A 16,385-nucleotide genomic window follows, 5' to 3' on the forward strand; every position below is an offset into this window, starting at 1 on the left:
GATCCACATCATTCTCTACTTCATCAAAATATATGCATTAATAGAAGGTCATCCCAGAAAATAATAGGCTTTAGCCTCTGTACCTTCATTTCTGCTGAGTTCAATATCGGCAAACAATCCAATTTTGATGACTTGCCACAAAAGGCCCAAGACCAGATAAGGTTTTCCCTCTTTTAAGTCCTCAGCTCCTATGTTAACAACATGGCACCCAATGGCTGAAGCGGAGTTCAGAGCCAGGTTCAAATTCTCCTGAAGGGGGGAAAATGAGAAAACATGCCAATAAATACCAAGTGGTAATTAATGGTGACAACAACAACAACAACAACTTGACAACCATCACTTGACAACCAACATCTAATTTCTTCTAAAGACCTTACAGAGCTTTGAAGACTTTATTTCTCATTAGACCACATAACATCTCTGAGAAAAAACTGGTAAAAAAACAGAATGAAAAAAAAAGAGAAGAATTTAAGATAGAAGACCCAATGGTTGGTCTAATTCTGTATTCTTCAAAAAACAAATGTTAAGTGAGTAACCATTTTAATAATGATTCTTACATTCCCCATCCTGCTGGGATGGAGGCAGCACACTAAACCCCCTACTGAGAAAAAGTCAACATTATGATATTCAAGGAGGCCACCCATTGTCTTGTCATTGCCTATGCACTATAACCAACAGTTGATGTAAAGAAAGGTCATAAAAGAAAGAGGCAATAGCTTTCTTGGCATGGAAAGTGAGTGGGAAGAGAATAATAACCAACATTCAAATTTCTGGAAGAGGTATGGCTGGTGTTATTATGACGATATTTACTGAGTACTTATAATATTTAAATAACTTGGTTAAATAATATTAATTCCTTATAACCATGTAACTCATTTGTACAATTTGGAGAGGGGTTAAAATATGCCAATTCAAATTAAAAACAGTGATCTCAGGGCCATTTGAAAGTCAAGAAAAAAAAAGATGGGAGAATACAGATAAAAATGGCCTACGAAGCAGGAAAAATGTCAGGGATTCACAATGTTATGATCAAAGAATAATACAAGCTTAATTTTACACAGGGCTTTAAGGTTTACAAGGAATTTTATATTGAAATTTTCAATTGATCTTCATCTATGAGGTAGGTGCTATTATTATCCCATTTTACTGATGAGGAAGTTGAGGCACAAGAGGCTAAATAATTTGCCTAGTGTCACATAGCTAGAAAATGTTTGAATCAGGATTTGAATCCAGTTTTTCTTGGCTTTTCTATCATTCTATTTTGCTGTGATGTTTTTCCTTTATTATTAATTTTTTTAAATTGGTAAATTCAATTTTATTTTACTTTTATTAAGATCTACCTTCTCTGCCTCTTACTTCCCTGTTCTTTTTTAATGAGAAAGCAAGAAAAACAAAACCTCTGTTACAAATGTGTGCAATCAAGTCAAATCTTTACATTGGGTAAGTTCAAAAAATATGCCTCAATCTGTATTCTTGAGTCCAACACCTCTCTTTCAGAAAACGGAGAGCACGTTTCATCATATGTCTTCTAGAATTGTGGTTGGTAACTATATTTTTTTAATTAAAGCTTTTTATTTTCAAAAAAAAAAAAAATATATATATATATATATATATATATATATATATATAATTACAGAAGGAACAAAAGATTAGTGAATTTTTTCCCTCCCTTCCCCAACTCCCTGGTTGTCCATTACATTCATTCAAATTACTAAGTCTTCCAAGATTTTGTCTTTACAACATTGTTATCATTGTTTAAAACATTCTCCTGATTCTATTCACTTCATTCTGTTTCAGTTCATACAAGTCTTTCTAAATTTCTCTGAAACCACACCATACACACACACACACACACACATATACACACATACACACACACAAATATGAATCAATAAATTAATACATTGCAGATAACTAATCAGTGATGTATAGTCTTAACCAAGTGGATTCAATTATTTTATAGAACTGGAATGCAAAGCAGAAAATTTAATGTTTTTGAACCCACTAACTTCTGGCTAGTGTTCCAGTTAATCAAAGTAATTGAATGCTAAAAGAAGGTTATATTTATCACACTAATGCAGCCAAAGTGCAGTATGCCATAGTGAAGGCTGCCAGAACACTTCCCGTTTTCTACCCCCTCATTTCTTAGAAAGGCTTATCGTTTTCACTAAAATGGCATGTTTTTGGAATGGGCTCAACAATAACTCAGAGGGGAAGTTTGAAGTTCTAAGCTACTAAAATTTTTCTTAATTTATGAATCTCCCTCTTCCCTCTACCACCATCCCCACCCCCATTTCTTTTTTTTTTTTTATTATGTATAGGTATTGATTGTACTAAAAGACAAAATAGAAACATTTCTCCTTGATTCCCACTTGTCTGCACAGAAATGATAGGCTTTAAAACCTGGCTTATTTCTCTTTTTGGTCCAGTTTCTGGGAAATACTGTACTAAATCAAAACAGAGCTAATTTTATAGTCTACCACTTGCTGATTTCTGGTAGCTTAGGAACAGGTACATGGATTGACTTTGTGCCTGTGGCATTCATCTTTCATCTAAATCTATTTTTATAACTTAGATGAAGTAGAAAAAAAATGAAAACATTTTTTCCATACCTGGATAGTGAATGGGGTAAGTTTCTTTTTGTTGATTGTTCTTTCATCAATTGTATCTGGCACTGATAGGTTGATCATTTTACTAAAATGGAAAAGGTAAAAATGAAAACAATAAATTGGTTCCTGGTCATCAAGACCTAACAACAATTTTAAAAAAAAGTATTCCTCATCACAATAAGCAAGCAAGACAACATTATACTTAGGCACCTAGTGGTAGAGTGGATATAATTTTAGATCCCAAGTCAGGCAGATCTGAATTTAAATCTGCCCTTATATACCTTTACTAACCAGATATGACCCTGAAAAAATTATTTCATCTCAGTTAACTCAATTATATAAAGAAGATAATAACGGCAACTTTGCAAGAGTGTTGTGAGGATCAAATGAGATAATATTGATAAAGTGCTAGCACAGTTCCTGGAACATAGTAGGTACTCAATAAATGCTTGTTTCCTTTTTTCTTTCTAATCTATGTTTCCCATAATTTAAATGTGAAACCAAAGAGGATTAATTTTGATTCAAGAAAACTCAATAAAGGCTTAATATATATGAAGGAGCGAAGCTGAATACAGTAATATTTTTGAAGAGGGACTGAAGAAGCAAAGACATTTTGTGGTGTATATATACACATTTTCTTAGCACAGCAACAAAAACTGAAGAGACTGTTAGGTGGCGCAGGGGATAGATAGGGTGCTGGATCTGCAGTCAGAAAGACTCTGAAAGATCAGAGTTCAAAGCTATCCTCAGATACAATCTGTGTAACTCTGTCTGCCTCAGTTTCCTTGTTTGTAAAATGAGCCAGAAAAGGAAATGGCAAACCACTCTAGAATCTTTGCTAAGAAAACCCCAAGTCAGGGTTTTCTCAACTCCCAATACACAGATATAGTTGAAAATGACTGAACAACAAATAGCAACAAATGTTGAGCAAGCTCCAAAATAAATTTCATTGCTTCTTCATTTCCTTAGTCATTTCAGTGAAGGTCATTTCTTCACAAAGAAAGCCAGTAGAGAAAGCTAGTTAGTCTACATGTTTCTGTCCTGGAAAAGGGCATCAGCTTCACCTGCATATTGTTCAAAATAGGAGCATTAAAGTTTGTTGAGAGAAGTAATGAAAGGAAAAACATTATTTGGTTGATTGTTTTCAATCACCATAACCTTGTACTTCTAATGTTAAAACAATATTTTAGGCAAGAAAAATATAAAATTATTTAATATTATTATCACTAAATAATAGTAGTTATCTTTAATATAGCAAAATGCTTTATAAATATAATCTTATTTTATCTTCACATCAATCCTAGGAGGTAGATGCTATTATCCTAATTTTGCACAAAAGGAAATTGAAGCAGAGAGAGGTTAACTGGCTTGGCCAGAGTCACCAGCTAATAATTGTCAGAGATCAAATTTGAACTCAGATATTCCTGACTCCAAGTCAGGTATTAACAATAGTTACCTGGTATTTATGCAGCATTTTAAGGTTTGCAAAGCACTTTATATACTTTATCTGATCTGATCTTCAAAAAAAAAGCATTAAACTTTACAGGTATTATTATTCCCATTTTATAGAAAAGCAATCTGAGGCTGAAAAAGGTTACATTGATAAAGTGATCTCAAATCTATTTTCTATCTATCTGATATTAATTATATACTATTATTTGGTTGTCTTTCTCTCTCCAGCTAGCTCTTCTCTCCTTCCCTCCCACCCCTTTAGAATGTCAGTTCCTTAGGGGCAGGGACAATTTTCTCCTTTAAAAAAATTCAAAAATGCTTGATTGTTGGTTGATCACGAATGCATAACTACTAAATGTTGGAGGTGGGAGGCAGTATGTTCTAGTGCAAAGCTCATTGACAAAGAATTGAAGGAGCTTGATTCAAATTCTACATTTGATTTTTCAGTTTCTTCATTTGTAAAATGAGAGATTTAGACTAGATTGAAGTACTTTCTAGTTCTAGATCTATGATTCTATGATTGCTGGTTTCTTCTGACTCACAATCTCTCACCAGAACTATGTCTATAATCCTGCTGGGAAAAGGGTACAAAAAAGAGTTTCAATTTAGTAAAGAATCATAGAGTAGCTATATTAGAGAAGCCAGCCCAGAAGATTATACCAATAGTCTTGACAACTTACATTCCATTGGAAGAGAAGAACATATAGGTATATGTGGGTCTCATACTAGGCAGATTTGGGGTATGGATTGGGGCAAGAGAAAATGAAGCATACATTCAGACCAATGTTGTGGAAAGAATGGTATAGGGCATTGTACAAGTGGAGTTAATAGAATTGACTAAAACAAATAGCCAGGAATGAGAAACATGTTTTCAAAGGATAGAACATAGTTATAACTTATTATAAATATTATAGAATATATTTATGATATATTACAGAATACAATGGTAATTTGTAATAAGTGATTTAAAATGTGTGGGAAATTAGATTAAAAAGATAGATTGAGGTCAGGTTGTGGAAGTCCTTGAATACTAATCTAAGAAGTTCAGAATTTGAACTTGATTCTATAGGGAAGTTATTGAATGTTTCTAACCAGGAAAAGGGACAGGTCAAAGTGATGTTTTAGGGAAAAGAATCTGGTACTGATCCCCAAAATGGATTAGAGAGAGACTGGAGACAGAGATTAGTTAGAATATGATTGAAAGAATATGTGAATTGATAAGTTCCAATATTATGTAGTTCTCAGATGTCATGAGTTCCTTACAGAATCATAGTATCATAGATTAATCTCATTTATTTATGAGGATATTGAGGCCCGTTAACTTGCCCAATATCACAAGTATAGTAAGTGACAAAATAGAAATTCAAGGCCTCTAATTCTAAATTTAATGTTGATTCCAATATGCTACACTGGACTGGAGTGGAAATGGCTGAGGTAAGGATTCATGACCATCTCCCAGGGATATACTAAAGGAGATTTCTGCACAAGGAGAGAAACTAGACAAAGTAATGATCCCAAAGGCTCTGTTTAAGCCTAAGAAGTTTACAGTCATTGGCTTAGCACAGAACCATAAGATAGAGCAGAAGAAAAAAAAATGAGAAATATATCAAAGGAACAATCACAAAAGTTGGTGACCAATGGATTGGATGTGAAAGTAGAAGATAACAAGAGTCAAAAAATAACTAGACTTTGTCCTGAGGCATCTGGAAAATTGGTGGTACCAATAACAGAAATCAGGTCTCCAAGAAGATTGAGACTATCAAATATAAGAATATACTTTTTGGCTGTTATGAATCAGCATGTCAGGCAAGTTTTGGTCAGATGTGTGCTGGGATAAACTGCCCATACTTTGTGAATTATTGTTTTCTCTCAGTAGCTTGATCATTCATTTAGAGATCATGTGCCCATTTATGTACAATACAAAAATTCTATTTCAGCCATAAGGTTGAGTTCCTTCACTCTAATAACAGGACATATTCAAAGTTGAGAGATGCAATGCCCAAATGACTCTGCAATTATAATTTCCCATCTTTTATTTCTATTAGCCAATATTAGGTAATGTTTAGATGACACAAAATAGCAGATTACATACAAATTCTTTTCATTTTGGCCATAATACACATCATATCTTTTTTTTTTCCTCACTGATTTTACCTTGCTAATTATATTTGGTTTAGCCTTTTTTAAAAATTAGTTTAGACTCCCTGAGCTATCAACCAATGATTAGGGGAAAGGAATCAACAGAATACTATGCTTTCACGAAACTGCCATGCATGGGGTTAAAACAATAAAAAAGTTATTTCATAAACTAAAAAACACCACACGCATACATTCAGATAAATGTTATATAACTTATGTATATGATTATATGTGTGTGATAAGTACATTCAGGTTTATGTATATATGTATGTGCATACATGTATGTATGTATTTATAATTATATAAACATTTTAGAAACTAATGAGGAAGTATTATTTACCATAGGACGATGCCATCTCCAACAGCAGTAAAAAGGTCATCTGTGTTTGGATCCATAGGGAGGACATGCTTACAATCAGGATCATTTTCCAGGGCTTTGTTTATCCAGTTAACAAAGGCATACTTTTCTTCCTCTGCAAGTCAATGATTACATTTATCCATTTGTAAAGCCATACTTCAATATAAACAACAGAGGTCACTATGGTCTCCGAATGTCAGACCTGGAACAAATCTAGTTCATCTAGACCCTCTCCCTGCTACCTTCTAAAACCTTCAGTGTTTTTTGTAAACAGCCATAATATCTCTGTTTACCCAGAGTTACAATATACTTTGGAAACAGACTCAAAAGCAAACAAATATTCAATAAGTACATTTAGTGGGAGAAAATAAATATTGCTTCTGGCACAGAAGAAGGAATATGGTCTAAAACTTATAGGAAGAATCTTTGGGACTCTTTCTAGTCTTCTTGGGAGTTGTGATCATGGGTAAGCCAAAATCTCTGTTTTTTTTTTTAGTCATTCCCCCAAATAGGTTAATTCATGGGGGATTTTGAGGTAAAATGGATATTAATGATGCAATCTTTCTCTTCTATTAGTAAGCATTATACATTTACCTGAATAGGAATGTTGTGTCCCAACACTGGATTGTTCTGAGGTACCACCAATGGCACAAATTCCTTCTTTTTTATTAATGGCTTTTCTGAAGGTCTTGGCAACGTCTGTGCTTTTTAACCCATGAAACATCTGTGAAAACAATATGCCTTTTTAGAGAAGTTCAAGACATAACCAGGAAACTTTTTGGGGAAAAAAAAAGAATATTGCTGTAGTATGAAAACCATATTTGCTCTGGCTACACATCAAAAACCCTCCACTAAAACCCTATTCTGATGGCTCATGGGGAGTAGTACAAGGTAATTCTGTCTTCCTGGTACTACCAAGAGGACCACAAGCCTTTGTAGGTAATATCAAGCTGGAAAGATTCAAGTATGAGCCCAGGGGAAGACTGCATCATTCAGAAGTCACTCTATCCAAGTGCAGAAAGGCTCATCACCAGAAGATCAGTCATTAACCTTCTTAACATCTTTTACCATAACAAGCCATGAAGACTGACTACTAAGATGTAGAAGAATCTTTTCATCAAGGAAATACTTATACTAATGACCCTTGGGATTAAAAGCTCTATGTTGAAAATGTCATTTTGCAACTTTTATTTTCATACTCACAGAAATAAACTCATCAAAGCTGATCCGACCATCATGGTTTAGATCTCCAGTTGCCATCAGATTTTCTGTGATTTCCCTTATTCTGTATCCAGGTAAAGGCAAGCAAGCTGCCTTGAAAAGGTCATTCAGTTCATTACAGCTGATGTATCCATTGCCATCTGTATCTGTAATTAATAAATAACAGACATGTTAGTATTTGTAGTGGTAACCCATTATCATTATCAAGCACTTTACACATGTTACTTCATTGAGCCTTACAATGATCCTATAAGAGTTGTTTAGGCAATTATTACTTTCCCCATTGATTTGTCCCAAAATACACAGCTAAAAAGTGAGAAATCCTAGGTGTTCTGATGCCAAATTTAGAGTTCTTTCTACTATACCATGCTGTCTCATATCATGCTGCCTTCCTAATGTTCAATGGCCAATACAACCAAGAATACCCGGTGTGAGAGAATGCATGGGAAATGAGGAGTGACGGTATTAGAGACAATCACCCCAGGATCTGTGTGTGCCACAATAAAAAGGTCTCAACAAAAAAGCTCAACAAAACACTGCAGCTATCAATCAAAAGGTATATCATACTGTCACTGACAAGATTTCATGCTAGACACTTCTGGGAAGTGAAGGAACAATAGGTCCTACCTCCAGAGTGAGGAAGTTGAAACTCTTAAAGAGTCAGAGGTAAGGATTCTGGAAAGAGAGACAGGAGAGATCTAGAACTAATAAGAAAATAGTCAACCAAAGGGATTCTTTTTTCTAAAGCTGAAAGGAATACAAAATGACTGTTATTAGGTAGAAGGGAAAAATGGGGGAAAGGGAATGGATGCCAGTAATAGAAAGTCAGGAGAAACAACAAAAGCTAAGTAAGGTCTGAAAGAACCAAGAATTGGGAGATTGCTCATGATGAAAATGGATTTAGGGAGAAGAAGGAGGATATTAGTTTAGGCAGAGGGGAAAGAGACTTTAAATATAATTTCTTCTTGGGAATTGGCATCTTCAGCTCCTAACCATTCCCACTGCTTTTTCTTTTTCTAAGCTCTTCTACTGTGCCCATATTTCACCAATTTTGACGAAGGTAATTGAGTAAAATTGAGTAAAGAGAAGTATGCAATATTAGACCCCCCCCCAAAATGTCTTCATACCAATACTACTCACCAACTTTGGAAAAAGCTTCTCTGAGGTCTGCCATTTCTTCCTCGGATACTGATCCTCTAGCCATTTTTTACTGCTTTAAGTAGTCAAACTACAAAAACAAAGAAACTCATATGTAATATATACATAAACATATGTACAACAAATATGACCTTGTAAGATAGACTATAAAAATATGCCACATATATATCAAGGAATATATCTGATAACTTATAAAGCATCATGTTCCTCTATCTTCACAAAATCTTTCAGACTTTCAAAGGCAATTGGTTCAACAATGGAAACCCTCATCACATGTCTGGAATAAATGCTTAATTGCACTTTATACCTCCTCTGCCCAATCTATTTACTTTTAAGCCTAACCATAGGGTGGAGGAACAGAATGAAATAAAAGGTAAGGTATCTGTTTTATTCTCTTCTTCTGTCTCCAAATTATATTCTGATTTTAACCTGTAATATCATAATTGATGCTAAATTTAATAAATGATAATACTAAAAGGGGAACGATGAAAGCCAGAAATTTACCCTTAGCCAGAAACTTTATCATTTTGTTTTGCTATTATCCTGATATGATACAACATAAAAAGAAAATAAATGAATATTATTATAACCTCAGAATTTCCATATTCAGAGTTATTTTTACTTAATTTTAAAATATTATTTTAGATGTTTAATATGGTATTGTTGTATACAAACTATTATAGATTTTGCTTCATTACCATGTAATATATGTATATATACACACATATATTTGTGTGCATGCGTTACATTTATACATACTGTTGTGTATTCTAAAGTCAATTAAATTAAAATTGTGAGTTTATGATGCACACATTCATTGATAATATATTTATCTAGATATATCCCAAATACATCATTTAGGTTTGACCACTTGATTAGTAATCTCTAGATATTTTCCTTTTAAATATGATTCTGTAATTTCAAAAGTTTTGAAACCTATTTCATATGACACACATGAATTTAATAGTTATTAAAAAACATCTGCAAGGCACAAAGGGATATGAAGAACAACAAAATATAGTTCCTGACCAAAAATGGTTATAATGAAGGATATAAGGCAAGTATACAATATATTTAATAAAAGATAATATGTGAAAAGTGAATTCTTGTTGGGTTTGGATACAATTAGCATTTTCCTTTGAAGTTTTGTTGGTAGTTTTCTTCACACTGTAGTCTGGTCTGATTTATGATTTATGTCTTAGTCTTCCAAGTTCTTTTATTTGTTGTTTGCTCATTTTTCCAGCTTATTTCTTGATTTTGAACTTAAAGTTAAATTCTGCTTACCTAGGAATAGGGAGGACTGGCCTAAGAGTCAGACTTGAGCTAGTTTTCAAGGTCTGCAAGTTTTTAGTGCTTCTATGTGTTATCCTAGGAGAGGTTTGGAAACTGTTCCTTGGTTTGTTCTCTGGTCTTTACCCAGGAAGCGCTCAAACAGCCACAGGCATTAGCATTCTCCTATCCCTGCAACTGTAACTAGTTCACCTGTTCCCCTGTCACTGTAGATTCTAGTGCTCTTTTTGGCCTTGGAATTGTAACTACGACTCCTACTACCTTGTTACTGATGACCAGCATTCTCTGTCCTGAAACTGTAACTCAGGACTGTGTATGGGCAATAGAGTTGCTCATCAGCATCAGTTGGACCTAGTATCAGCAGAGTCCCCTATGATCCCTTTTCAAGTCTCAAGGAGATGCTAGACTAGGGTTTGTAAATGGACCTATTGCTGAGGGAAGCAGAGTAAGAATTGGATTTACCATTAAATAAGCTATTATGCTTCATAAAAGAGAAGCACATCTCTCATCTAAATAAACTGAATGTGCAAATGACATAGTTTTGCAGAAGCAATGAAGCAGGAAGTGGAAGTAATTAGATTGAATATCGTTAGCTGAGTTCGTTTCTAAGAAATGTATCTATAGGGCTAGCAGCAAATATCAAGCACTATACATAGCATCTTCATTGTGCTTACCTGGAAAAGTGAATTCATGAAATTACACCCTTATTAAAGGTACAGGAAATGGCAATGCCATTAAGACCACAAAGTTTAATCCATAAGGTTATCATTGTATGCACTGCTGGCACAGCAGGAAAGTAACAAATGATGAGAAGAAATAAAAATAAAAGCACACACATAATCAAAGGGGTTCAAGGAATTTGGAGCACTGAAAGAGAACTGATGAAACAGGTTCTCTTTGAACTAATGTGATATCTTTAGTTGTGGTCAGTTGCTCCTGCATTATCTCTTCACTTTTATGAAAAAAACTTCTAATCATATTCTGGCCAAGAGCCATTTTTAAGATCTGCAGCAAATTTAGAACCAAACTTCTGAAACCCTGTCTACAAGATAAATTTTAAGGGCAAAAATCTCAAATCATTTATCTGTCAGGTTTGATTGTATTTGTATGCAGACTTCATTTTATTTATGTAATAAATTAATTGTTAATAAAATAAAGGCACCAAATTAAATTATCATTGATTATTGACAAATGTGATATTCTAAGGCATTTAATCACAGAGTATATATATCAATTTTTAAAAATTACACAGTTTTAAAAATAGTATTTAGAAACATTAATAAAACAAAATATCCAAGAGCAATAAAGTTCATCCATCATTCCATAGGCCTAGCATTCTATAATTCTATGACTTAATTTAGTCTAAGTCAAGAGATTTTCGGGCTCAAGATAAACAAATCTGGGATTTACTCATCAAGAGGGAAAGAAACATTATAAGAAATAGAGCTTATAAAAAGAGAAAAGGGCTAAGAGAAAGAGAAATGTCAAAGTAATTATTAAAATGTAAACTTTATTTTCTATAAGTAGCTTGAAAAATAAAGAAAAATAGTTTGATAGAAAATGTTAGAGGTTGGTGCCTATGCAGAGAACAGGAAAAGAAAAAGAAAGTGATCAGGGGGATTAAAGATGAAAAAAATAAAAATATTTCTAAAACAAGTTACTGCAGTTGATTTTGGGATTATGCATTTTGGTGACCAATTCTTCTTTCAATTTGGTTGAATAATTTCATAAGCTGATCAATTATCAGGTAGGCATACTTCTCCCACAATATGGTTCAGAGATCAAAGAATTCAGATTCTTATATAAATTCAGTGAGATATTACTCAACTTCATTTTTAAAAAATGTAGTAATATATAACAACATTAATATATCTAGAGTAACCAAAGAGAGGGACTGCAAGAAAATTCACTATTATGAGAGAATGATTTTAATAGTCGAGTTAAACAAATCAATATTAAGAATTTACTATGTACCAGGCACTGTGCTATAATTTGAGAATACAAAGAAAGCCAAAATTATTAAAAGAAAAAAAAAACAAACAAAAAACTCACTGTCCCTGCTTTTAGGGAGCTTGTAGTCTAATGGAAGAGACAGTATGCAAACAACCATGTACAAAAAAGATATATACAAGATAAATTGTAGATAATAAAAGAAGGCATTAACATTTAGGAGAACCAGGAAAAGTTTTTTTGTCTTGTTTTGTTTTTTGTAGAAGATGATATTTTACCTGGGACTTGTAGAGAGAAAAGTCAGGGGATAGAGGTGAAGAGAGATTCCCAGGCATAGGGGACATCCTATGGAGAAATGTTGTCTTGGGGGAGAGGGGAAACAGTACATAGGCTACCGTTACTGGATCATAAGAGTATGTGGAAGGTAGTAAAGTGTAAAAAGATGGAAACAAGAGGGTTGTGAAGGGCTTTGAATGTCAAAAGATTTTTAGTTCTAGGGAACCACTGGAATTTATTGAGTGGTCAGATGACTTTAGGAATATCACTTTGACAGTTGATTAAAGTATGGACTGGAGTGGGGAGAGACAAGGAAGGGAGACCAATCAGCACATTACTGAAATAGTCCAAATATAAGGTGTTTATACCAATATAATAGCAATGTCAAAGTAGAAAAGGGAACATATATAAGAGAAGTTGTCAAAGTAAAATCAATAGCCTTTTAAATGGAATGGATTTGGGAGATGAAGAGTGAAGAGTTAAGGATAACAATTAGATTTTGATCTTGGATGAAGGGGAGAATGACAATTTCTTCAATAGTAGTAGGCAAGTTGAGGGGGGTGGTTAGGAAAGAAGCATAAGTTCAGAAATTAAGTGCTCTACCCCTTAGTAGATGGTTTCATGAATTATTATGACCCCCTCAAAATGATTCAATGTCTTAATTCATTTGGTGATAAATTTCTCTAAAATGATTTTTAGATAAACTCCTTACACAAAATGCTTGCAAACTTTAAAGAACTATGAGTAATATGGTTTATGTGAGTTCTCCTGGTCTATACTCAAAGCTGTTTTGCTTGTGAGTCTTTGGGGAATTCTCTTAATTAGGAAGTTGAAGAGGATTTCTAAGGTCCTCAAGAGTTAAAATTCTTACTCCTATACTTCCATGAAACTAGCTTGTGCTCTGCTACCATATATGATATTTGAGAACACTTTAAAATGGGGCATAAGAGCAGGACTTTACCTTTCTTTGTGTCCCCAGTGCTTGGCAGTGTCTAACATGGAGTAAGTTCTTAATAAATGTTCATTGATTGATTTCAGTGTAGAAACTGCCTGGTATTTAATTTATATTTATTGACTTGCTACTTATCTTAGCAAATATGAAGACACATAAGAAAAAAAGACCAGGTTTTAAAAAAACCCAAGATAAAACATGTCAAATAATAAAGTTAGTACAAAATTACATAATTTTAGAAATATAAAGTCTTTACTCAGTAGAAATATTTCTAAATACACAATAATTAATGATTGGAAGAGAGAATTATATTGAAACACCTTTGAATTTTTACCTCACACAGAACAAATTGATAAAGATGATAAAAGACAGGAATGGTCAATACCAGAGGGGTTGTGGAAAGATGGACACATTTATGCACAGATTTTAGAGCTTGAAATTGGCCCAACTAGTCTAGAAAGCTATTTAGGAATTTTGTGAAGAAATTAACTAAAATGTTCATGTTCTTTGACTTAGACTTTCCAATAGCAGCCTTATGCCCTAAGGTACTCAATGAAATAACATCAATATATTGTATTTCTAAAAGTGCTTTTTATAGGAACAAAGAACTTGAAAACAAAATAGATGCTCATCAATTGGGGAATGGCTAAACAAGTAGCAACACATGAATAGAATGGAATATTACACTCTGTAAGAAAAGATAAAAGTTGTAATGAATGTTTGAGAAGACCTATAGGAACTTAAAGCTAAATAATGAAGCTAAACCAGCAAAATAATATGCACACTGACTACCGCAGTGTAAATGGTAATAATTACAATAAAACAATTAAATATAAATTATATGAAATTGCAATGACCAAGGTTGGCCTCAAAAAAGATATATAAGAAAGTTATTTTCTTCTTTCTTAAAAGAGGAAAATTACAGGTATAGAACATTACAGATAATGTCAAACTGTATTGATGTATTGGTTAGTGTTGTTAAACCTTTTTGATTACTTTTTTTCTCCTTTTTAATTCTCTGGTATAAGGGATAACACTCAAGAGTGGGTAAGGGGAAGGACATATTGGACAATGCAGGGTTATATAAAAACAAAATGTGCCAATAAAATTAATTTTAAAAATAAACAACCACTTTGAGGACAAATCCAGAGAGATTAGAATGACATTGAATTTCAGAGGTGATAAGTGAATATGCCCAGAAGTGAATTCTGACTGAGTCCTCCTTCCTCAAAAAGAGTTGCCTATTTTAGGGATCAGTACAGAATTAGGGCTCATCCAGTATAGGTCTCTCTGAAGAAGTACCAAAACAACTGCAAATCTTGTATCTCAGATTCACTAGGCTACCTAGGGTAAGGCATGTACACAGGAAACAAGAGCAACAGTAAGTGGGCCAGCATACCTCTGATCCATTTAGAACATCAGCAGAGTGTGAGATCTGATAGCCTCCTGTGTTACCACACATTTGTTTGGGAAATACCAATCTAGTCCATTCCCTGCTTCCAGGCACTCAAACTGTCCCAGAAAGAGAGCTTTCTACCATTTTATTAAAATTTTCTAAATAAGGATATGCTACATCCTCCCTTGGTAATACATCCCAGTGTATCACATCCCTGGTGTGTAACCTAAATTCTTTCTACTGCATCTAAAACTTATCTTCTCTTGTGCTTTTCTCAGTGGAACAGTAGAAACTGTTCCCTGTAATTCAAACACAAATCCATCATATATCTGAATTCTGCCACTGTTTCCCCTCTTTTTTCTTGGTTAAATAAATGAGGTTTATTTAGCCTCTCTTTGTGTGCTGTCTGTTGTTGTCTGAACCGTTTTCTTTGTTTTATTCTGGTTTTTAAAAATCCCTTGCCTACCCAGCCACGTCTTTACTTTCACAAGTAGAAAACTCCTGGGTCTCTGGACTTTCTCTAGAATGTCAAAGAAATCCCCTCATCTGGAATTTTATTTCACTTCTAGACCTCTTACAATGCAAGTACACTCTGACCTGAAGCCCTTTTCCCTGATTGGCTAATTCCTCCATTTTTAAGGAAACCATTCAGACCTGCCATTTCTAATTCGCTCTTCTGACTTTGTCTATCATGTGTCAGTATTAATATCTTTTCTCCTGTCCCACCCATCAGATTCCTTTTATGTATTTTCCCCCCTTTTTAAATTGCAAGTTCCTTGAGGGGGTAGGACTCTTTTGTTCATATTTGTACTTCCTGAATTTAGCACAGTGCATGGCGCATAGTAGATGCTTCACAAATGCCTGCTGACTTGACCATTCTAGACTTTTCAGTCAAGTTCTTTAAATATTAAGTGCAATTATTAATATAACTTAAAATTAAATTGTTTTCTTTAAAAAAAGCAATGAAAATTTAATTATAAAATAATTAACTCATAGTTCTTCCATATTCTAAGTATGCATGTGGGCATAATGTGTACCTCATATATTTAACTGTGTGATAGGGGTGGTGAACTGAGGTAGAGAAGAGGAGGTACAATCATTGAATCATGTTAAGATAAATCAAGTAGCCATATGAAAACTAGGATTCATATATGGGCATAAAAATATTTTTTGTGCTCATTCTTGCTGATTTTTAAGTAATAGGACTCTATGACATTCTCAGTTCTACCAATAATAACTTTTAAAAGCTCATTATAATTTTGGAGCAAACTTGAAATTCTCTAAATTCTTGTTAAATTGAAGTTAAATCTTAACACGTCTATTTTATGAAATTCAAATTTGTAATAAATCTCTATTAAAAGGGGAAAGGGTACCAAAGACAATAACTAATAATAATAGCTAACATTATATAGTATCTCTATATGCCAAATACTGGGCTAAGCCCTTTGCAAATATTACACTTGTTCACACAAAAAACCTGGGATGTAGGTGCTGATATTCACAATTATTATCTGAGATTGGATTTGAACTTCCGGACTTCAGACTTATTGTGGCCAAGGAAGAAAGCCAATAGGATTGCCAAGA

The 16,385-nt window shown here is 33.7% G+C and overlaps 1 protein-coding gene across 2 annotated transcripts in view; it reads right to left on the minus strand.

Moving 5' to 3' along the window:
• Positions 1-16,385, minus strand: part of LCP1 (lymphocyte cytosolic protein 1) — a 102,136-nt gene that overhangs the window by 24,035 nt on the left and 61,716 nt on the right. For both annotated transcript variants that reach the window (XM_031961914.1, XM_031961913.1), the window contains exons 2-7: positions 8,920-9,007; positions 7,762-7,925; positions 7,153-7,282; positions 6,541-6,673; positions 2,613-2,694; positions 84-249 (exon numbers count right to left, since the gene is read on the minus strand). In XM_031961914.1, the coding sequence (XP_031817774.1) occupies positions 84-249; positions 2,613-2,694; positions 6,541-6,673; positions 7,153-7,282; positions 7,762-7,925; positions 8,920-8,983 (739 nt within the window). In that variant the 5' untranslated portion in view covers positions 8,984-9,007. The remainder of the gene's footprint in view (positions 1-83; positions 250-2,612; positions 2,695-6,540; positions 6,674-7,152; positions 7,283-7,761; positions 7,926-8,919; positions 9,008-16,385) is intronic.

The sequence above is a fragment of the Sarcophilus harrisii genome, chromosome 3 (genome assembly GCF_902635505.1).
Source record: "Sarcophilus harrisii chromosome 3, mSarHar1.11, whole genome shotgun sequence".
Classification (NCBI taxonomy): domain Eukaryota; kingdom Metazoa; phylum Chordata; class Mammalia; order Dasyuromorphia; family Dasyuridae; genus Sarcophilus; species Sarcophilus harrisii.